The sequence below is a fragment of the Amphiprion ocellaris genome, chromosome 5 (assembly GCF_022539595.1).
Source record: "Amphiprion ocellaris isolate individual 3 ecotype Okinawa chromosome 5, ASM2253959v1, whole genome shotgun sequence".
Lineage (NCBI taxonomy): Eukaryota > Metazoa > Chordata > Actinopteri > Pomacentridae > Amphiprion > Amphiprion ocellaris.
This window is the reverse complement of record NC_072770.1, coordinates 32,709,060-32,732,839: the sequence shown is the minus strand read 5'-3', so window position 1 is coordinate 32,732,839 and position 23,780 is coordinate 32,709,060. Positions and strand designations below refer to the sequence as shown.

At 39.3% G+C, this 23,780-nt stretch overlaps 1 protein-coding gene across 13 annotated transcripts in view; it reads left to right on the top strand.

The window, feature by feature from the left end:
- Positions 1 to 23,780, top strand: part of LOC111579120 (R3H domain-containing protein 2) — a 59,962-nt gene that overhangs the window by 33,524 nt on the left and 2,658 nt on the right. For 5 of the 13 annotated variants that reach the window (XM_023286255.3, XM_023286256.3, XM_035955442.2 and 2 more), the window contains 15 exons: positions 1,383 to 1,478; positions 1,670 to 1,719; positions 2,531 to 2,584; positions 6,098 to 6,333; positions 7,889 to 8,070; positions 8,588 to 8,686; positions 9,546 to 9,839; positions 14,608 to 14,743; positions 15,958 to 16,115; positions 16,932 to 17,071; positions 17,302 to 17,402; positions 18,489 to 18,658; positions 18,929 to 19,073; positions 20,740 to 20,834; positions 22,022 to 22,106. In XM_023286255.3, coding sequence (XP_023142023.1) covers positions 1,383 to 1,478; positions 1,670 to 1,719; positions 2,531 to 2,584; positions 6,098 to 6,333; positions 7,889 to 8,070; positions 8,588 to 8,686; positions 9,546 to 9,839; positions 14,608 to 14,743; positions 15,958 to 16,115; positions 16,932 to 17,071; positions 17,302 to 17,402; positions 18,489 to 18,658; positions 18,929 to 19,073; positions 20,740 to 20,834; positions 22,022 to 22,106 — 2,041 coding nt within the window. The remainder of the gene's footprint in view (positions 1 to 1,382; positions 1,479 to 1,669; positions 1,720 to 2,530; positions 2,585 to 6,097; positions 6,334 to 7,888; positions 8,071 to 8,587; positions 8,687 to 9,545; positions 9,840 to 14,607; positions 14,744 to 15,957; positions 16,116 to 16,931; positions 17,072 to 17,301; positions 17,403 to 18,488; positions 18,659 to 18,928; positions 19,074 to 20,739; positions 20,835 to 22,021; positions 22,107 to 23,780) is intronic. The other 8 variants (XM_023286258.3, XM_023286257.3, XM_023286261.3 and 5 more) reach the window with 8 other exon arrangements.

Sequence of the window (23,780 nt, the reverse complement as noted above, 5' to 3'; positions counted from 1 at the left end):
TGCAAAGTGCATTTTCTGTTGTTAAATCCTTGATGATAACTTCAGGATTAGAATTGGAGATGGTTTGATTTCACTTTTTTCTTTCTAGCACCAGTATCAATAACACTGACAGTATATTTAACCATTATTAAGCAATTCGTAGACCATATCTTCCTAATTTCTTCTAAAAGTTCACAATTTATGTTTTGCAACGTAAAATCTCCCCCATTGCTGCTGATTCCTCATACACCGATGAGCCAAAACATTATGACCACTTACAGGGAAAGTGACTGGCGCACTCTGTCTTGGAACAATGGCCCATGCCAAGGTTTGAAATTTATTGGACATTGAATGAACAGTCAGTTCTCATAGTCAACATTATGGATGCAGGAGAGATTGGTAGGTGTATAAACTAGAGCAACTTCATCAAGTCCAATAGCGTTATGGCCAGACAATTGATTCAGAGCATCTCCAAAATGGCAAGGCATGTAGGGTTCTACCATTCAGCAGCGGTGAATACCTACTGACTTGGGTCATGAATTAGAGACAATGTGTTCAGGGATGTGTGAGAAAAAGTCTAATCCATCATGGCTCTAACTCGCCCCTTACAAGACTTAAAGGATCTGCTGCTGTGATCTTGGTGCCAGGTACCACAGGGAGCTGTTTTGGCAGTGTGCAAAGGACCAACAGAATGTCATGCAGTGGTGGTCATGATGTTTTGGCATATCTGTATATGTCAACCCTAAAACTGTTTAGCCTGGAGCACTGCTTATTGCACAGCAACACTTGAATCTATTTCCTGTGCTGTCAGGCTTAGTAATGACATAAGTTAAACAAATACATCTTTCACATCAGCTATGAAAGTCATTTATTTGAAAAGAAACGTAATACCTCTTTTACATCAGTGTTTAACAGTAGGTCCTGAGATTTTTAACTAAGCATTAAAACCGTATATCATCAACAACATAGATGTTAAGATAATCAAAATATGGATTATCAAGTTGTTCTTTTTAATGTTTTACTTACTTTGTTGTTGTCTGAAGGAAGTTTTTCATGCTGCTTTATTAATTTCAGCAGTATTAGTTTAAAGCTTGGACACGTCTCTCCTCTGTCTCTGGCACCTAATGCTTGTGCAGATTTGTCTAATTCCTGTGTATGGTTCTGTGTTCTATCACGGTTGTGGTGTGAAACCTTCCCACGCAGATTCCATCCCTTGAAATACCCTCTTCCTCACATGCTACTGTTGTAATCATGTGAATTGTTGCCACTTTCCTTTTCAGTAGGCTGCACTAAGCGTGGCTCTATTAGTGTTTACACAAAGTTTTTTGGGATATATTTGTCAATCAAGCATTTTAGTTCATAAGCTTAATTTATTACATCGTGAGTTTCTTCCCATGTGATAGATCCGTGTGCCGCTGCAGGATGGGCGGCGTAGCAAGTCCATTGAAGAGCGAGAGGAAGAATATCAGCGGGTACGAGACCGGATCTTTGCCCGAGAAGTAAGTATTGAACCTGGTTATTATTCCCACATCTCTTGAGGGGTTCCTGACCCCTAGATTGGGAACTAAAAATTTAAATGTAGCCTCTAATTTAAACAACACATCTCATCCTTAAAAATTTTAAAGGTTGATATGCAATATCTGTTGGTCTAATGTGCTCTTGGAAGAATAATACATTTCATAATGTGCAGGTGTCCTTTTTTTTACAGTCCTCTCAGAATGGATACATCAATGACAACAGGTAAGATAATGCATCCTCCTTGGGTTTTTCAATATATGCATTATATAAGGCTCCATTTTTGCCACCTTGCCTGTTTGAGATACTTTTTAGGTGTCAGTTATGAAAGGCAGGCAGATATAGACACACACACACACACACACACACACACACACACACACACACACACACACACACACACACACACACACACACACACACACACACACACACACACACACACACACACACACATATATATGTATGTATTGACAAATCTGAACTCTCTGGCAGCATTGGTCTTGCGTAACATTTGCTTGTACAGCAGAATTAATAGAGATGACATTTATTTAATAGGTGTTTGACCCTTTTCAATTTCTGGCAAATGATCAATATGAATTTGTCAATTTTTCTCGTATGTGCAAGATTTTATATATATTCTCTAACATTTTCTGTTGAAACTTACTATAAGGGATTCATTGTCTTTGTTAGATTTGTGAATAGTGGAACTAGGTTTTTTCTAGGAATAAGTTAGCTCACACAGCAGTTACAGTCAGCCTCCATCCCTAAGCACCCTGGCTATTGAGGTTGAAAGATTAGGACATAATATGCTGAGAGAGAGAGAAAGAGAAGCGTGGGCTTTTCAGCAGTCAAGTTTCTGCGTTGTATGCGCTTTCTTCTTCCCCTCCCTTTCTTCTTGTCAGGGGTAAAAGTTCTACATTGTATCTACCTCTACCCTCCCACCCCTCTTCATCTCACCCTTCTCTAAACCCTCCCCTGTTTTCCAAACCAGTCCTGTAACCCTAGCATTTTCTCCTAATGTTAACCCCAACAGACTTTCCACTGAGGGCTACTGCTCTAGCTCTCAAAAGAGGAGGCAGATCTTTAGGTATTGGGGTGCTGCTGACTGACTTGTGTGTTGCCATGCCCATTCTTGAAAGTGGTTTGGTGATGATAGTGGTGACTTGTGGTGGTTATTATCTTTGCTTGGCGTAGTCTGCTGATTAATGGCTATTCCAGCATTGCACCGTGGGGCTTCCCATGGCCCATGCATGGCTGCTTTGTGGTTTCACTGGGGACTGATTGACCTACTTACCCTTCCACCCATCCACCGTCAACTACATTTATATATGAAGTAACTGCATCACTTTCACAGTAACCTGTTTGTTTTGTGGTTGACTTAGTCTTGTAGTTTTTGTTAACATGTCACCTGTTGCATTTCTAGGCAGTACATACATGAAGTACTGCTGCTGAACTGACAATGAAATTCATCTGAATACAAGAAACATGAGACTGAATAACAGGCAATTATTTTTATGGATTAATATTTTTATTTTATCTTTTGCTTGTAGGTCCACAACATATCAGATAATAGTGAAAAATGGTCAACATGATTTCCAAGTTCATATTTATGTTGCTTTTTTGTCCAACTAGAAGTCAAAACCCAAAGATACACTGAAAAATATTATGACCACTGGTCCAAAATGCTGTTGGTCCTTTTCAACCAAATCGTCACTGATCCACCAGCACATGGACTTTACAGCACGTCTAAAGACTTGTCTATAACTTGCCACAAGATGTTAGCAGCAGATCCTTTAGTTAATTTAAGATGAAAGCTAGCCACCATCGCAGATAAGACATTTTCTAGCTGTTCCCCAACACCCTTCTCTGGTTTGTGGTTTGTCCTTCCACTGACCACTGTCACTAGGTACTTATCATTACTGACAGTAAATACTGAACATGCTTTGCTCTTCTGGTGATGCTCTGACCCAGTTGTTTTTGTCATAGTGATCTGGTCACTCTGGTCTTCATTTCTGCCTGTCTTCTGCATCCAACACATTGCCATCTGACTGTTCAATTACCATCTATATCTATATATAATCCTATATATAGTCCTTGCCATGGATCTTTTATTTTGAAAAACTATTCGTGAGTGGTCATAATGTTTTGGCTCATATATTTTCTCTCTTAGACAAGTTGTAGATATTTACATTTTGGAATCTGAAACCTTGAAATCTTCCTGATTTTTTTCCTTTTCAAATTAGCAAAATTATAATGACTAGTTTGACTAATCAATAAATCAAGAAATTAACTAATAGGTTCAGCTTTAGGGTGCAGCAATATAAACAATTTTTTGTTATGATTATGTAAAAGTATGCAATGTACATGCTGCTGTTTGTAAACTGTCTTGTGTGCATTCTGTAACAGAATCTTTAAGGTTACCTTTTAGGCATAGCCCTCCTTTTCTCTCTTTTTTTAAAATTTTTTTTTAAAATTTCAAATATTTTTTTTATATTGTGGAAGCCTAGACTTGCAGTTTTCATTTGAAACCTTTGAAGAATCCAATTATTTGATCGATATTTGTTAATACCATTCTCATTCTTTTTATTTGTGCTGCTTGTAGAAATTTCATGACTGTTTGACATGGAATCTAAAATGGCATTAATGATGCATGTTTGAAGTTTTGAATCAAATTTTAGGCTTTTTCCTTATTATATAAATTAGTAACCCAAGCAGTATTCATTTAATGCATATTAGAAGTTCACCTTTTACAAGACACATACAGTTAAACCAACAGAGCAGTAAAATCACAGACCTCAGTGGATTGAACCAAAACCCGAGGCTATTTGGTTAATTTAGCACCTATCAAAGACGCCGTGATCGAAGCACATAACAACAGCCTGTCATCCCTGCTTTCCCTTTTGGTTCATGTGATGGGAAATGCTGTCGTGAGGAGTGAGTGAAAATGAAATGTCATGTGATCAACAGCAGAACCCCCCCCCCTTTTTTTTCTCCCGCTCATCCTGCTCGCATCTTTGTCTGCAGAGCGAAGCGAACAAGTGTGTGCCTGCCTGCACAGAGAATGTCAGCGCACCCACCCTTCCTTAAAATAGGCTGTGCAGAGAGAGCCCTCAAAATAGATCCTCCATTAATTACAGTCTCTCTGAAATATTTATGAGCCACAGCCACCTTTAAACACTACTCCCTATTAGTAGGGTTTTACAACCCTTACCACATCCCTGTTTTTCGTCAGGGAGATTCCCACAATCCGTCTTATATATTTTCAATTCATTTTTGTCTTGCTCTGTCGACATGGACATACTCTACTCATAACCCTCCTCCAGCTCTAAGGATGAAAAAAGCATCTGTTTACAGCTGACCTAGCTGTTACTTTTTTTTCTCTGCTATCCTCAGTGCAGTCGTAGGTCTGTGTTCACCTGATAGGCTTTCTGTCTACATTCAGCTTCTTATGTACAGCAGCTGTCGCATTAGTTTTTTAATTTCATTGTCATTTAAATGCATCTTTTTCTCAAGCACAAGCACAATATAACCTGCTCAAGTAAAACAATAAAATTCCTAATGCTGACATGTCAATGGCAGACCCAACCATTCACTTGTGATGGAGGGGTCTCCTGAGAGTGGTGGTTGCGCTTACAGTGTGATCATTGGTTTTCTTGGCAGCTACCCTTATCCAGGGTGACAGCATCACAACAGCACAATGAGTGTGTATACAGCAATATAGTTTGAAGAACCATAGTGGTGAACCAGTGGTAGCAAGTTATTTTGTAGACAGTGTGTGAGTCTGAGTGTTGATGTACATATCCTCTTAATGTCTGAGTGTTTATGTACATCTGGTTTTAATTAAAAGGTGTTTGTCTTGTTTCTGCCATTTCTTGTCTTTAGTACAACATATTTTTAAGTGCATGTCTTAATGTTTTAGTCGTATTTAAATGTACAACATGTATGTTTGCAAGCGCTCATTCTGTAGGTCCTCTATGTGAATGATGTCGACGGGTGGTTTGTGTGTTAAATTCATGGAAGTTTGTCTCATCTTGTGTCACTGTAATATCCTCTTCCACCCTGGTGTTGTTTGGAGCATCTTTTCTCCCTGCATGTGTGTTTTCCTATGTGGATGGGTTTGTTTGTGTGTGTGTGGTCGTATGTTTAAAATCTGGAGGTAATATTGTTTGGTGGTATGTTGCCTGAGTTTGTATTGTGGTTACACTTAACCAGCCAATATGCATCCATGTCGAATGCCCCATCCCAAAGCTTGTCAGACTGTGTCCTCTCCAGGTGTTGATGAACTTACTCTGCTGTTTTGCTTTTGCTCTTCCCCCCTCTGTCCTGTTCCGTCTTTAACTGTCCTTATGTTTCTTCCTCCATCTACACTCAAATCTCCTATGTGATGTCATCTTTTTTTCATGTATTCATCATCCTCCTCTTACTTCCTATTTTTCAACTCTATCTCTGATTTACATATATCTCTCACTTGCCATCTCTCAACTCACCTGCTTTAACTTGTTTTACTTCACCACTTTGCTGTGTCCTTCCATTCCCATTTTATCTATGTCATTTCATCTCTTTTCTCTTTCTTCTTCCTCCCTGTTCTGTCTTCTCTCAGAGGGAACCGTGAGAGCTCCAGCCGGGCATCTAGCAGTCGTCAAAGCAGCACAGACAGTGACATGAAGTGCCTGGAGCCACGGCCCTGGAGCAGCACCGACTCAGACAGCTCCAACCGAACCCTCCGGCCACCCGTCACCAAGGCCAGCAGCTTCTCTGGCATCTCCATCCTTACCAGGGGGGATAGCCTTGGCAGCAACAAAGGATCACAGGGAAGCTGCAAAGGCTCTCGTTCTGGTAAGGACTGACACCAAAAGCAGAGGAAAAATAAGAGGCGTTTTGGTTTCTCTGACGTATGTCCATAAGACTAATTTTACCGCACTCGTAACTTGCTTTTTTTAAATGATAGTAATCCAGCAAGATTGCACTTATTGTTGAAGGTTTTTATTTCAGAAAGGAGAGTTTGTTCTCAAATATCCAGCTCTTGGACAGAATAATAACGGCATTTTATCTATTTTCTTCATTTTGAAATTCTGTGCCAATAGTAACTTTAAGCTACTTGGCAAATCTTTCAGTGCCTGCAGTTTCTGCAAAAGAGACATTGAGATTCTTTTGACTCATTTTCACTCATTAGGAATTTATTTCTTGCAGCAAAATATGTTGCACAAATAATCAGAAACCCGTGTGATTTACATATTTTGAAGCCTTACTGTATCCTACACACAAAACTGATTTGAACAAACTCCCTAGAAGGCAACATTAAAAGCGAGAACAGCCCATAATGATACTATAGTGATACTCATTCCACTCAGAAAGAATAGTAAACATTATTATGTTATTTTTAAGTACATAAACATAATATCATGACTGCAGTTGCCCCCAAACCATATAAACTACAGAGAAACTTCACCTTTTGCTGGAATGTTAACTTTACTTTGCCGTCTAGTGCTCTAGTCAACATACATTTGCCTTTCTCAGACATGGAACACAAACCCTTGCTGGTTGTGTCAAGCCGTTAAAGTGACAGCTTTGTGTTGTATTACTTGACTTTTATGTTAATGCTACCCACAGCTTTATTCAGACATGACAGCACATTTACAGAAAAAGCTCGGTGCTACTGCAGTATTTGGCACTTTTTTGCGCAAAAGGGATTACTGCGAGGGGAAGTTACTATTAGGGCAAGGAAGATTGTTCTCTTAATTTAATCTTTTAATATTATTCTGCCACTTGTTTTACAAGATCTGATGCTGCTCCAGAATTTAATGACAAAATGCTAAGCTGTGGCTTAAGTATTTGTATTTTTGCTAGATACTCATATTCATCCAGGCTGTTGGCATAAATCAGCACTGGAAGTACATGGAGAAACTGTCGGTCAGGTTATTATTACAAAGGGGTTTTTCTGCTTCATTCGCATTCCGAAGGGAAATAGTTATTATACACTAACACCTTAACACCTCTACAGCTTAAAATGATCTCATTCAGTCTTACAAAGTTTAACTGTCTTAATACATTAAAGTTGAAGCTTAATCTCAAGCATATAATAGTAATCTTAGCAACAGAGAGAAATGCACACCTTGTGCCACCTTCTATATTTCACTTTCTTGTATTGCTGCTGTCTTTATGTTAATGCGAAAGCAGCAAAAAGAAAAGTAAGCAGGGTGTGTTTATGCCATCAGACAGGCACACTACATTGCTGTCATCTTAGCAGAAAGTGGTGCATGACTGAAAGGGCTTTTGTTGTAAAATAGAGGATAATAAAAGAATACGTGAGTTTTTGTGGGCTCTTGTTTTTGTAGAAATGAATATGCAAAATGATTTCCTGTATCCATCATGTCTTCATGTGCATCACTAGGCCTGCCCCTAGTCAGTCCTGATGTGTGTCCCCCACCCGCAGCCTCCCAGTCCAGCCGTAGCCTGCTTCCCTGCCCATCTCAACAGCCACAGCAGCCACAGCCACAGCCCCAGGCTCCGCCTCAAACTGCCCTGCTGCCCACCCCACAGCAGCACCCTATGGGCAACCACATGATTGCTCAGGTAAGTACCTCCACTACTAACCGTAGCCCTAAAAATGGACAGATGCTTTGGAGTTAAAGCGGATCTAATTCAAAGTAGATCCGGTGATTTCAACTTCTTTAGTGACCCTGTGTATGCTGTCTAAAAGGGTTGGTATTAGATTAATGTGCTCAAGGATGAGATCTGGTTTTATATATAAGGAGAAGATACAGCATTATGAAACATTTTGACCCTCAATAACCATATGCCAGATGACAGGTATTACCTTTCCATTATTGTTTGTCTATAAGTAGACGTAAGTGCATTTCATTTTAATAAATAGTTTTAGTTAGTTGAATATTTAGAAATTATCTATGGCCTCCATTACTATCCTGTCTGCTCATTAACAACTTTTCCTTTGTGTTCTAATCCTCATTTTTCATATGTCTTCATTTCTCTTATTCCCTTCTTTCCATCTGGTTCTGATGCCCGTCTTCTCGCTGCCTTGCTCTGCTCTTTCTCTGCCTCTTTATTTCATGCCTTTTTCTGGTGTGTATAGCCGGTGGCGTCTCTGCAGCCCTCTCAGCCTGTCTCCTACTCCAGCCCTTCCTGCCCCCAGGTTCTCCTGCCAGTTTCTCCTCCCCAGCAGTACACAATGGTACTGACACCTCTTATAGCTTCATCTCTTTGAATTAATTCAGTTAAAGACTACATCAAGACTGACACCCGCACACTTCCCACTGAGATAATGCTGTATTGTGTCATTTACCCTGCTCTCATTACCATTAGTTTGGTATTGAATTACAATCATGGAAACGCTTGGTCAGAGCAAGACAGCCTGATGGTTATACAAGGACATTAATGATTGTGTGTTTGCATGTACTGTTGATCATATAGTACACTTAACTCACTATTAAAAAATATTTAAAAGTGACAAGAGAAAAATGGACATTGTATAGTTGTACTTTGTGGCACGTTTTTTTTATATATTACTTCTGTTACCAGGCAGTTAATACTGAAGTATTAGTTGTTACTGCTGTATTATCCTTTTGAATACAGGCAGAATTGTGTTTGGAAGTTGCAAAAATATATTTATTGCAAGGAAAAAGCTCAATAGATCAAACTGAGTTTAAAAAGTGTGTTCAAAATAACTTTTGCTCATACAAATGTTACTGTTGACTAATGTGTTTTTGTGGAAGGCATTTCTCAAATAAATAAATAGAATATTTTTTTTGGTGGAATTTGCACAGAATTACCGAACATGTTCCTTTGGAACTGGACACAAATACTCTTTGTAAGAAGAATGATAGCGGTATTTTCCAAAATTACACTATAGTCCTTATTGCTCATGTTTCAAGGGTTTTTACACTATTTCTAATGTGAAATTTTGGCTTTGATGATCACACTCAATCACTCAGTTATACCTTACACTGCAAAATTCACAAACATTGCTAATGTTGTGGCATCAGCCACAAATAGAAACTCTACTCTAATGATATCGTTCACCATCCTGCCAGGGAGAAGAGCTTGCCCCCCAGTTCACCCAGATGACACTGAGTCGGCAGGGCTCCAGTGAGAACCCTGAGCCTCCCCCTATGTATCAGGCTCCTCCCACGGTGCTGTCGCAGCATCCCCCACCTCAGACTGGCTACATCATGGCTACTACGGGTCAGCCTATGCCGCCTCCATCTGGCTACCAGCCTGCCACTGGACACCCCCATCCTCCACCTCCACCGCCTCCTCCATCTCAGCCTGTCATGCAGGCCCCACCACCTCCACAAGGGTACATGCAGCCTCCTCCACCTCAACAGGTATGCCATCCCCCACAGGTTTTCACATACAAAATGTCTTTTAAAACCAAATAGAATGGGTACCTCTTAATAATATTAGAAATGCACATATTCCCACAAAGTCATATTCAACAATGAGAAGATTAATGTGAAGCTGCACATGTAATAAACTGTATTTGACAGTGGCAAATTTGCTATTCCATGACAATTAAAATGTATTGATTAGGTGATATTCTGCACATGCATGGATTTTTTTCCTTATTATGCAATATATTATTTTATCTATTATATTACAAATGTTTAGTGTACAAAGAATTAAGAGCATAATACTCTCAATTTCATCATAGTCAGAATTATAGTATTTGTAGCGATACCTTTTGTCTGTCTAATGAGGAATCAATTTTTATTGAAGGAATCCAAAGATACGTTGAGAGAAATAAGGACAAAACTTAAAACCGTTCAATAGTTACTCTGTTAATACTTACGAACCTTTTCCAAACCAGTTTGAAGAACAGTCCTGATTTGTGGAAGTTCTTTGAAAAGGCCACATTTTAGCACTTAATGCTAGAATGCCAATTAACTGTTTGCAGTGTTTTGCTGAGATGTGAGACGAGAACCGTATGCACAAAATTACCATCATAGTGATTATCACAGCATTATGGCTTTTGAATATGTTAATTCTTTTGGCTATGCAGTGAGTCAAAGTAATATCAAAATGTAATGTACTTCTCATACAGTCAGCCAGGGTTTAATGGTTTCTATGGCATTTGGTGAAAGAAAAGAGTTTGTGGTGCGTGGTCATTGCTGCACTTTGTTGACATAGAGATACAGGGAGACTTTTTTTTGCTTTCTTTCACGTAACAGTGAATGAGTCATCTTATGGTGCTTTATTATTATTATTATTACAGGCACAGAACTACCACAGTAGCAGTTGCTTTCTTTTACTAGCGCATTGTCAGGGAACTCCAAATTTGACTAACCAAGGGTTAAAGCAAAAACCCAATGCAGTTATCTTCCTCAAAAATAAAAATGTAGAGGGAAAGACTTCCATTAGTCACTGTAATTAAAGATATGCATCACAGCTAAGGGGCAGAACGTCTCCTGTCTTGTTTGCATTATGAAATATTATACCTTCAGTAACGGATATTAGAGTTAAACAACATCACTGTTTTCTAGGGAATAATAGTTTTCAGTTACAAGGACATCATAACTGGTTTAATTGGCAGTAGATGCAGCCAACTCAACTCACAGTAATCTTAATGTGTCTGCCACTATGTCCGAGTGTGACGCAACTATGCCACTCACCTCTGGCTGCAACATTGCTCTTGGTGCCCTTTTTCCAAGTGCATAAAAACATCGAACCTCACATACAGTATGGGATTCAACCACACATTAACTTTCCGCTATAAACTTGTGAATAAGGTGTGATGTAATTACTGTGTTGCGGGATTCATCCAGTGGGGAGTTTGGTCCTCGCACGCAGCGTTTTGCATCACCTTCTCAAGCTCAGTCTCAGTCAGTCAGTTCGCCTATCACATTGCTCTGATTGCAGAGGCGGTGACAGTAATGAGTCCTCTGACTCTCTGTCACTCACACTCTTCCTTCCTTTCCTCAGGCCTTTGCTTGAATCCATAAAGTAGTTATTATAATTCATTTGAGGAGAGAGAACTAAATTGACCTGGCCCTTAAACACCCTGTGGGAGACATTAGGCCCTGTAATGTTTCTCTGAGGCTGAGCTGTAAAAGATGATGGTCTGTTTAGTCGAGTTTTTAATAGCTGAAGTCAGTTTTTTTTTCCATACCACCAATAGTTTTGTGTTTATGGGAAAAGAAAAATTGCAGTCAGCCGTTATTCTTAAAAGCAGATTAACAGTTGTAGTAACTCCAGCATAAGCAAAGCACACCTAAGTGACTTCTTCACAGTAGATGTAATAAAGAATAGAGACTTTACTGGAATGAGGTGCATGTTTGATAATACCCAATCATTTTAGTCCCTTTGTGTTACTTTTCCTGCGTGTTGGTCTTTGTTATATCCGACAACCTATAGCTGTATTGTAGAAACAGTTTTTTTTTCTTGAACTGATCCATGTTGTCTTCTGTTTTCTGACTTTATATAGCTTTCATTCGCTGTGCTTTTATTCTTGAGTTCCAAGCTCTGACCTGTGTAGACTGTGTCTTTTCATACCTCTCATCACCCTACACACCCTCTTCTTTTGCTCTCACTCTTAGATCTCCATACTTTTGTAAACAGTATTGGTAGGGAAAGAAAGGTGCATTGCGTTGTTCAGTGTGTGGGTGGTTGACAGTGTAACAGTTCTAATACTGACACCGCTGCAGCCTCTAGATAGGCTGATTTGTTGTCATGTATGCAGATGAAGGTGGAGGCAGGAACTATCGATCCTCCTAACATTCAGCTTCCTTTCTTTTGGACCTTATGCTGTCTCATTTGGAATTTCTGTAAGCTACATTTAGCCCAGTTGTATAAGCTGCAAGTGCTTACGCCTCTGTGTCTACTGTTGCACATTGGTAAATGCTTGATATTGAATACTGTTGCTTGTGTCATCACATTAGTTCTGATAGCATTGTCTTAAACTGCTACAATCAATATTTTATCAGTGGATCACATCACTACCTGTGTGTAAAAGGTGTTGCACATACTGATGAATCCACAGACTTAGAGGACCTCTGCATGTAGCAATTTATCATCTTTCAGGTCATCATTGGATTTACTCTCAGCAGTCTCATATTTAGTCAGTGTCAAGCATGTCATCTATTTGGGCTGCAGATTTTTTTGCAAAAAATCTCCATAAAGTTATTGGGCATTACCTGCCCAACACTAAACAGCAGACAGACACAGAACTAACTGGTTATCATAGTTGGAGCATTTGCCGACCAGATACTTTGTTGGGGAGCTGGTAGAGACCAGAGACAAAGGTAAAAGAAGAATGAAAATATGTTTTCTTTAATGTGACGAAATCTGAATGTGTCTGCTTTAATTGATGGGCACACACAAGCGATGACACTTTGAGTTGTGTGATGCAATTTGTGGAAGGTTCCACATGTGAGCACCATTACCAGTACAAAAACATAACAAAGATTGACACAGTTTACATGCAAAAATCAGTACAAAACTTTAGTTTTATGTATGATGGCTTTTGCCTCACTCACTTTGCTGTGCAATTTCTATTACAATTGAAAGGCAACGCCGATAAAAATACAACTTTTCTGCCATGAAGACAATCTGTGAGAGATTAATAAATATTAATAGGGGTTGAAGTTTAGTTTGTTGCATCCAGCTGTTTGTACGGGTGTATCATACGTATATAGTATAGTACAGGGGTATTGTACATATATAGTATTGTACGTATATACTACCTGTACATGGGTATTCAACTAAAACTCAAAGCCATGGGAACCTACATGTATTTAGTTGGTGATGCAGAAGTCACATAAATATGTTTTTAGGTTTGGTCCGTGTAAACTGCTGCTACTGCAGCTGATAGAACACTGATTAGTTTGTTAACATGTATTACAGAGAATATTCAATCAGTAACTTTAGTTTCTCTTAGATTTGGCCACAAATTAAAGTGATTTCCTTCATTATGAGACAGTCTCAGACCTACATGCACTTCAATATAATATCATGTTTGATTAAATGAAGTTTGATAGTTTTATTGTCTACCTGCAATGATAGATAAAATAAATACATTACACATGTTTAACAGTTTTCTACCTGCATTCCTGTCTTTCATTATTTCCAGTAGCAGCTTTTTGCTGTCATAAATTATTATGTTCCTCATTGTTTTACATTAAAGCAACCTGTCAGTAAGCGGTTCATTTTGTGTGGAAAACAAGTCAAATGATCGTTATAAACGCTCCTGTTTGTGTGACGAGTTTGAAGCAGAAAGTCTGAGTTAACAAAGAAAGTTGAAAACCACCTTCATACCTGTTAACTCTGACTAAGGTTTTGATTTTTGTTGAGCCGACTCACAAAAAGAAAGCCTGATTATGTCAAACTTGCTTTGTAGTTCAATCCTCTGATCTGCTGAATGCCGCAAACACTAGAAAAGCTGCGACGGTTGAAGTAGAAGCGTCCCGTCAAATTTAAAATCCCCTTATAATTTATTGATTACAGGTCCGGGTCTGTATAGGATAAAGTCTTGGTCCAGTCAGTGACCTAGGCTCTAGTATGTAGTGGATTAAACGAAGCCTCGATTCAGAGAATTTTGCCTTGAGAAATGTTAGTAATTGAATAACTCAAGGAATCGTTTCAGCCCTAGTAGTTTCACATGTGAAACAACAGCCGTAATTTCATTTATGTTTCAAAAATGATCCCCAACTTGCTTTATACCAGCGTTTAAACAAAAACAAAATCTGACAGTTTTTCCTTGTTAAAATTTAACAATCTGAATATTTCTGAAAATCTTTGAAAGTGTGCATTTGTGTTGTAAATTTAAACAAAAAAATTGGTTTGAGAACCTGAGTCTTTGGCCAAAGTAACATTGACTCATGGCATGCTGTATTACTTAACTGAGCACGTAAATGCAGAGTTGAATCTATGTAGTTTCTAAATATTGTCGAATAAACCCTATTTTTTCATGGAAAAAAGTTCATTAAAAATATAATGGAGCATGAATACAGTGTATAGTAATATATACGATAACACATTACATACAGTTTTCAATATGTGTAGTCAGTGTCTCCTCCGGTGTGATTTAGCAACTGTTTTTCTTCTCTTGCTTGTGCATTTGTTACTCTCTAAGCTGTTTTTGTTGTTGCTTCTCTGCAGATACAGGTGTCATACTACCCTCCTGGTCAGTATCCCAGCTCAGGCCAGCAGTACCGTGTGCCCCAGCCTATGTCCCACCAGGTGTCTTATCCTGCCCAGCGTACACAACCCATGCCTCAGCCCACACAGCAGTCAGGTCAGTCCAGTTTGTTGTGCTGCGCTGTCATCAACTCTACCTCAGTTCTCTGTAGGTGAATAGATACCGTTGTTTTTTGAAGTAGGAGGTTACTAAGTACTGATTTTGTAGGGTTCCCAAACCTTTTACACATGTCCCGATTACTGTTTTTAAGTTAGTAAAATAAAGGTTAACAATGCATTATTATTTGAAGAAAGATTGAATTTATAATGTGAGTTTGTGACAGAGACTGTGTGACTTTCACTTGAACAGTCAATAAAATATATGCCTTGCCCAGGAGGTAATTAACACACACACTTTCCTGACTTTTCTATGACATGATATCTATACTTGGTTTAATATGTATTTATTTCATAAGGTCTGTACCTTACTGTGTGAGGTGCTATGAGATGACATATGTCGTGAACTGGTGCTATATAAAAAAATTGAATTACAAGATGTCCACATATATTTTTTTTAAATGGAAATAAAAATAGTGAAGTTAAGACATAATAATTTACTTTTTCAGAACGCAATCCAAACTGGATTCGTTAAAGTCCAATTGATTTTATTGCTGTTTTATGTTGTCCCACAGCAAAACAACACAAATAAAAAAAACCTGCTAAATCACGCTTAGTTTTAAGTCTACCCGGTGAAAGGTCGAATTTAAACAACCTTGTCCCTGTATTGTCCAGCCAAGTCAAATATACACAGATAAATATAGTTTTTTTACTTTACCCTGGCAGGCAGCAGCTTCATCTTTCACGCTCTTAATTTGTGGTTTGTGGTGGTTGCTGCGTGTTTATACAGTAAGAGAGATAGACATTGTTGACAGCCTAAATGGACTTCAGATCATAATGGAAGCCTGCCAAACCCACATAGCTCGTGAACAGTAAGGTCTTACTGACCTTGCATCACTCCATAGCTGCTGTCTGGTTTGAAATATAAGTTTTGTAATGGTGAAGATTCAAACTTACACAGAGTGCGAACTAAAACCCTTTGGATTCTAATATATTTCTTCTTTCTGCATAGTCTATTTGAATTGTAATAGTTAACTCTTAGTTGTTAATCTAGATTGCAAACCACCAACTTTGCACAAATAAAATGTCTTAAAATATGTTTGATTGAAAGAGTATGCTTTATAAATCCTGGAAAAAGGCCCAGCTACCTGTTGATGGAACCCCTTGTACTCTACTTTGTCTTTACCCTCCTAAAATGTTGTATTTTTTTATTAGGTCTCCAGACCATGATGCCCAGCCAGCAACCGAGCTACCAGGGCATGATGGGTGTGCAGCAGCCCCAAAACCCTGGTCTGCTCAATTCCCAGAGGGCAGGCATTGGAGGACAAATGCAAAGCATAATGGTCCAGTACCCACAGATGCCATCATATCAGGTATGGACTGTTTTCAGTCATCTGTAGGACATAGTTGATATAAGATATATACAGCAGTTTTGTTGTCATTCTTTACTAAACATGATGAATTAATGATTGCAGAATTGTATGTGAGCCTTGCCAGATAAACTGAAAATTCCTACTGGTATCCATATACACACAACTTATTTCACCAAATTAGACAGCTCCATCTGGTGCAAAGTAAAGGTAACATTTTATGTTAAAGAGCTCCAACTAAATGAATCCTAAATCTATTTTTTTGGTCTTTAGTTTCGATTACGGTCAGTGATTAATATCTTATCAGTAATTATGTAGACCCTACAGTCCTGAAACGACTTCTGCGTCACAAAAATCTCACAAAGCAAATTATTTGCAAGTGTTTTCTGAAACATTTGATGCAGGAGCCAGTTTAAGAATCTGACATTATTAGGTCTAAATTGACCACACTGTTTCAAATTTGTTTCAGTGAGGTCATTGTGTTTCTAGTTGGGTGTGGAACTAAAGTAAGCTGCCACCCTTTACCTGTGTAGTTTAATGTGTGGTGCGTTTATGAACTATGTGAAGAAAACCTGAGGGTGTGTTATCAGCCAGTAATGCCTGTATTCACAAGCTACGATCTTCCTAGGAGAGTAAAGAAATCCACAAACATGGACATCGTCAGAAGGATGTTGCCTTTTAAAATGGCTGCTCAGCATCAGCTACCAGGGGATTGCAGTGCAGATATTCCCACTGCAGATGAATAAACCATAGCACAAGATGCTACACTTTGGGAACATTTTCCTGAATGGTGTCTTCATTTTTTTGACACCTTTTCAGGTACCAGTGGGCAATGAAAATCAACAGGTGGTGCAGCAGCAGTACCAGCAGCAGGTGATGGTACCAGTCAGCCAGTCTGTCCAGGGGCCCATGCCCGTCTACTACAGTGTTATCACACCCACACAGCAGAATAGCACAAGGTATGTATGAACACATCCTTTTCATACAATCGATTTGGTGAGAATGTTCAAACATTTGATATTTAGCCTTCTATTAAAAAATATATATATATCATCAAATATAAATGTCATTCACTGTGAAGACTAAAACACAAATACAGAAAGAAATTTTGAACTGCTTATACTGTGTTGTATGCATTACCCTTTAAAATGTAATCACTTTCCCCCCCTTTTGTGTGTTTGTGCTGCAGCCCGTCAGTAGGTTACCTACAGCCCCCCAGCTCTGAGCAGTATCAGATTACACAATCACCGTCCCCCTGCAATCCTCAACAGTTGCAGCAGCAATATTCTGGTGAGACTTAATGTCCAGAGATTGTAATGCTACCACTACAATACTGTGTAGGAACACTGTGATTCTACCTACAAATCCTATAGTGACTAATAGTAGTGTTGCAGCTACCCTTTAATAAATTAGGTTAAAGGTATTCAGGTAAAAGTTCAGACAAAGGTACACAGAGTTCACACATCGATGTCCAGAAATAGGTAATGTTTAGAGAAATCTGGGAAAATCCTATATTCACTAGTTGATCGTGCTCCCCCTTTGCCTTGAGTAAATGTTGATTACCGTGGTGGTCACCTTAACCTAGTCTCTGTTTATGTGTGTCATGTTCATATGTTGAAAGAGTGATTTGATTGGTCAGTGGATGAGACCCAACTATGTCAGTTATTTCTTCTAAAAGGTACAGTTTAGTCTGTTCACAAACTTTCACCTACTTTTGAGACAGCAGGCATAAACACAGTGCTTGATTTGAACAAAATGTAGTCCTTGGTCTGTTTACTGTGAATGTAGTTTGTTTTCTGGTATTTGATAACTTAAGCTGATATACTAGCACACACCAGATGGTAATCTCGAACCAGGAAACCAGCCATCATGGTAGTGTGTATTACAGGTTGTCTGCAGGTCATTAAAGGTGCATTTCACAAGATTCCGGCCTTATACTCACTAAATTGCTATTGAGTTATTGGCTTTTGTTATGATTTGTCAGTTAACTTATCAAATGTAAAGCCAACATAACACATGCTAAGTCTAGTATCCTTACTGTATGCTTCTCTTCCTTGTAAAACTATATAAAACCAAACTTCATTCCCACCTAAATCTGTTTGAGTATTACCCAGCATCTGTTTATACAGATAGGATCAGTTGTTGTTAAATGTTCAAATGCACCGTCTAAAAGCAAAGTAAGGGGACTTAAATGCTACAATTCCTCTGTATTAATCGAAAACTGTCCTTTTATTCGTCTAATCTGAAGTTGCCTTTGTGATGAATTAAATATTTATCTTTGTGATAAAATTTAAATATAGACCACTAGAGCTGTGCCAGTGCTATTCCCATCATCTGTTTCTCTACATGTGTGCCTGACTGTCTGTGCTCCCTCAGGAGTACCTCCTCCTGGGCCTGGGGTGATGGTCATGCAGCTCAGTGTCCCCAATGGGCCGCAGCCTTCCCAGAATCCTCCCCTGGTCCAGTGGAACCCATGCAAGTACTACAGTATAGAGCAAAGGTCCAGCAAGCCAGGAGAGCTCTACAAACCTGATAACACTCCACAGGTACACACATATGCACAAAAACGTTCTCAATCAATTGTGAAGTTATTTGTTAATGCAAAGGACCTCATTAATTCAGGCTGCAACTGGCATATCCACTCATTCATGTGCAGGATTCATCCGCTCTTTCTTGAGTCTTTCTGCCCCCTAGTGGCCATCTATGATACTGCTGATTATTAAAGCTCCTTTAGAGCAGTATGTCCTTTAGAGTGTGTAAAGATGATCAGGTTTAGATTATAGTATTTCTTTTTTTTTTTCCCTCTGTGTATCCAGGCCAGTACCCAGCTGACGAGTCCCCTTGCCTCCCCCACTCAGTCTCCCACCCCGTCTCCCTCCGGCAGCGTTAGCAGCGTCTGTCCAGGCCTGGGACCATTACCCCTCATCTCCCAGTTTCCTCGGCCAGGAGGACCAGCTCAAGGTATGTATGAACAGGGAAAATGAAGGTTCGAATGCAGAAACAGATATTTTGCAATAATTCTTGAACAAAACTGCAGTAAAAAAAAATAAAGTTCCACATAGCCAGCAAAGGACAAGAGTGAGGAAAATGCATTTGAATTGTAAGGTTTTCTCACCAACTTGTTGCATCAATTAGGTCAGTATCTTGAGCAGACAGACAATCAGTTGCATAGTTTTACCGTATTAACTTTATTTTTATGAATAAATGCAAGCACAGATTAATTATCAGTCTTTCTGTTGTAATTATCCATTAGTTTGTATGCGACTTCTTACAGTAAATACATAAAGGCAATTTTCCATCAAATTTGGGCACCACAGCTCATTTCAGAAGATTTTTTACCTACAATTAAGTTCAGATTATGCAGCAGAATTATTTTGCGTGAAACTTATGTCATTATTTGAATTGTACTTTGTCTGATTGTAGTGATTTTTCCACTTTCCCCTATTTTAACAAACAACATTAAAGTAAAATATTGTCATAGCAGTTAGAAATAGTGACTGAAACTAGAAAAATCAAAACCAAGTTGATAAAAACAAGATTTTACTTCATGTACCACACAAACAAATAAACATGTTCTACTTCTGCACCTGTGTGTCTTAACCCCTGATCAGGTTTATGCTCTTTCACCCATTTCCACATCAACCTTCTGAACCTTGTCATTTGGTCACAAACTGATAGTCCTGTCACGTCACCTCAGCAGATTCACATGACTGGCACCGTGCCACTTGGTGGAATCTGGTGCAACTACATGTGATTTTACCTCATCTTTGTCCTCTGACCTGTATCTACACACAAAGTACTTTCACAGATAAATAGATCCACTATTTGGGGCGCGTGATTACACATAGAAACAAGGTCTTGCATCAGTCTGCCATACTTGTCATATGACCTCATTGCAGGTCTTTTTTGCATTGTCTACAAAACACCAAAATAAATATATTTTGTAGCAGTCAGTCACATTGAGCCTCATTGCTAATGATTTCATTGCTTTGCAGGTTTTTCTTTTAACTCTCCAAGTTTGAAAAAAAATCTCCATTTACTAATTCAAATAACTCATTAAATCTATTATCCACCTATTTTTCTTTACCGTATGTTAGTCTATTCTAGGGCTGCAACTAACGACGAATCGATGAATTGTCTGAGCACAATACGTCATCAAAAGCGGAAGTGAGCGCGCAATGCAGCAGAAATCACCGTCCGAGCGGAGCGTGGAATAGGGCTGCATCGTGCATATATAGTATATGCATATATATATATATGCACGATACAGCGCGGACATCCGTGCGTATCGTGCATATATAATATACGTACGATGCAGCGTGGATGTCCATCCGTGTTCAGCGCTCCACTCGGACGGTGATTTCTGTTGCTTTGCGCACTCACTTCCTCTTTTGATGATGTATCGTGCTCAGATGATTCGTTAGTTGCAGCCCTAGTCTATTCATTGTTCTAACTCTCGGTTCTGCTGTTGTCTTGGCCAAGTCTATGAAAACAGGAATTTAATGTCAATGAAACTTCAGTGAGGTGTGGTATTTTAAGTCCACCTGTCTTCTGAAAGAATGAAGTACTAAAGTAAAAGACGTAGGGTTGATGATTGTGGTTGTAGCTTATAATTTTTGTTGTTTAGGTGATGGTCGCTACTCCTTGTTGGGGCAGCCCCTACAGTACAGCCTGTGTCCTCCACCCCTCATGCATGGCCAGTCCTCCTACAGCTCCCATCAGGTCAGTAATGGCAGGCCTCTGTACTGAATCCTCTTTTTCAGTCCTTTGCAGTTAGTCAGAGTGCATTAATCTTGTGTTGATAATTGATTCTTTCCCCATTAACAAGATATTTTGTTATTAATAATAATACCGTTATTTATATAGCACTTTCAAGTCAAAGTGCTTTACAGAACAAGCAACAGATAAATTGCAATAAAATGATAACTGATAAAAACAATGGCTGAGAAGACACAATAACAACGCTAAAACCGATGAAGACAGTATCTAAGAAGACACAGTAGTTATGATTCATGTGCAGCAGAGAACAAGTGGGTCTTTAGCTTTGCTTTGATCACCTCTACTGAGCAAGCATGCCTAATGTCAGACGGAAGAGCGTTCCATAAAGACAGTGCACGGAAATAAAAAGCCCGCGCACCGACTGTCTTCTTTTTAACTTGAGGGACAGTCTGCAGACCCGTCCCCTGGGACTGTAAGGACCTGGTTCATATGGGACTACAAGCTCCTTTAAATATGGTGGCCAAGTGCCATTTACAGCTTTATATTTTAATCATGAAATGCCCCTGATTGTTTCAGTTTTTTCTATTGTAATAAATACACTTTTAAACAATAAAAAACAAACCACCAGCTGCAAAAATGTTTCTAAAAGATATGTTTTTAAGCAGTAAAAAAATCCAGATGCAATTCACTGCTGCCACGCCTTGCTTTTACACAGTTGATGTGGTCATGGAAAAAAGAAAGTTTCTGAAGAAAAGTGACATTTGTCTACCAGTAGGAACACAAGAAGAGAAACTATTAATTATTAATCATTATTATATATTATTTAACTCCTTACTGACTGGCTAAGCACCACAGAATATCCTTAGTGAATATTTGGAACCACCAACAGCTTTTTACATTGATCTTTAAATATGGGCTGTGTGGAAACTTAAAAATTTATTTACAGCATGTTATGTAACTTAAACATTTGCAGAAATGTCAAGTGGAAGCTGGCATACACTGTGACTCATCATTTTTCTGCAGTCATTGTGACCTGTCCTGTGACCGCTAATGTGCAGTTTGTGATAATGTGTGCTGCCATCAAGCTAAGATTTTAGAGTTCCCACTGATTGCTTATACCCCCACCTAGTGTGCTGTTGTGTTACTGCATTGTAATTATATGCCACATAATACTGGTTGTTGTTATTCAGGCCCAAGGAGTAATGAAACACGGGGCACGAGGGAAAAAGCAAACACTCAAATCAGCATCCACAGATCTCGGCACCACTGATGTAGGTAAGTTAGAAATGCATCATCACAGACCAGAATAACATCTCCATAAGTGTTTTCATTTCATTTTCTGCAGGTATGTTAAGCACTCCCTTGTGGTCTTGTATTTTTATTTAACCTGAGAATTTGTGGTTTTAAAAATGCATGAGATTTCCACGTAGAAGATTTGATTTAATCTCTGTGTCACTCATGGGTCATTTTAGATTGCAGTGTTGCTCCACCACCTCTGATTTTGTTCTGTTTACTTACTTGCGATGCAAAACTAAGTTCTGTAAAATATTTTGGCTGAAATTTCCCATGTTTTAAGACCTACGACCTATGTCTATCTAATCATTTTACCTGGAGAGCCATTTTAACGTTTCAATATCTCCACAAATAAAACTTCCACAGCCATTAAATTTCTAGCAGACACAGACAAAATAGTTTCCAGCAGATCCAAATGATTGACTGGCTCCAGCAGAGGCTAAATAAATCAAAATATGGACATACAAATGAAACTACACCGATCAGGTATAACATTATGCCCACTGACAGGTAAAGTGAATAACAGTGATTATCTCTTCATCATGGCTCCTGTTAGTGGGTTGGATATATTAGGCAGCAAATGAACATTTTGTCCTCACAGTTGATGTGTTAGAAGCAGGAAAAATGGGCAGGCGTAAGGATTTGCGAGAGTCTGACAAGGGCCAAATTGCGATGGATAGATGACTGGGTCAGAGCATCTCCATAACTGCAGCTCTTGTGGGGTGTTCCAGGTCTGCAGTGGTCAGTATCTATGAAAAATGGTCCAAGGAAGGAACATTGGTGAACCGGCGACAGAGTCATGGGGGGCCAAGGTTTACTGATGCATGTGGAGAGCGAAGGCTGATCCAACAGATGAGCTACTGTTGCTCAAATTGCTGAAGAAGTTACTATTTCTGATAGAAAGGTGTCAGAATACACAGTGCATCCCAGTTTGTTGCATATGGGGCTGCATAGCTGCAGACCATCCAGGGTGCCCATGCTGACCCCCTGTGCCAAAAGCGCCAGCATGTCAGAACTCGACCACGGAGCTATGGAAGAAGGTGGCCTGGTCTGATGAATCACGTTTAATTTTACATCACGTGGATGGCTGGGTGTGTGTGTGTTGCTTACCTGGGGAACACATGGAACCAGGATGCACTATGGGAATAAGGCAAGCTGGTGGAGGCAGTGTGATGCTTTGCAATGTTCTGCTGGGAAACCTTGGATCCTTCCATCCATGTGGATGTTACTTTGACATGTACCACCTTCCTAAGCATTGCTACAGACCATGTACACCCTTTCAAGGAAACAGTATTTCCTGATGGCTGTGGTCTCTTTCAGCAGGATAATGTGCCACAAAGCAAAAATGGTTCAGTAATGGTTTGAGGAACACAACAATGAGCTTGAGGTGTTGACTTGGATTCCAGATTCTCCAGATCTCACTCCAATCCAGTATCTGTGGGATGTGCTGAACAAACCAGTCCGATCAATGTAGACCCCACCTCACAGCTTCCAGGACTTAAAGGATCTGCTGCTATCATCTTGGTGACAGATACCACAGAACACCTTCAGGGGTCTAGTAGAGTCCAGGCCTGGACAGGTCAGGGCTGTTTTTGCAGCAAAAGGGGGACCAACACAATATTAGGCAGGTGGTCATGATGTTATACCTGATTGGTG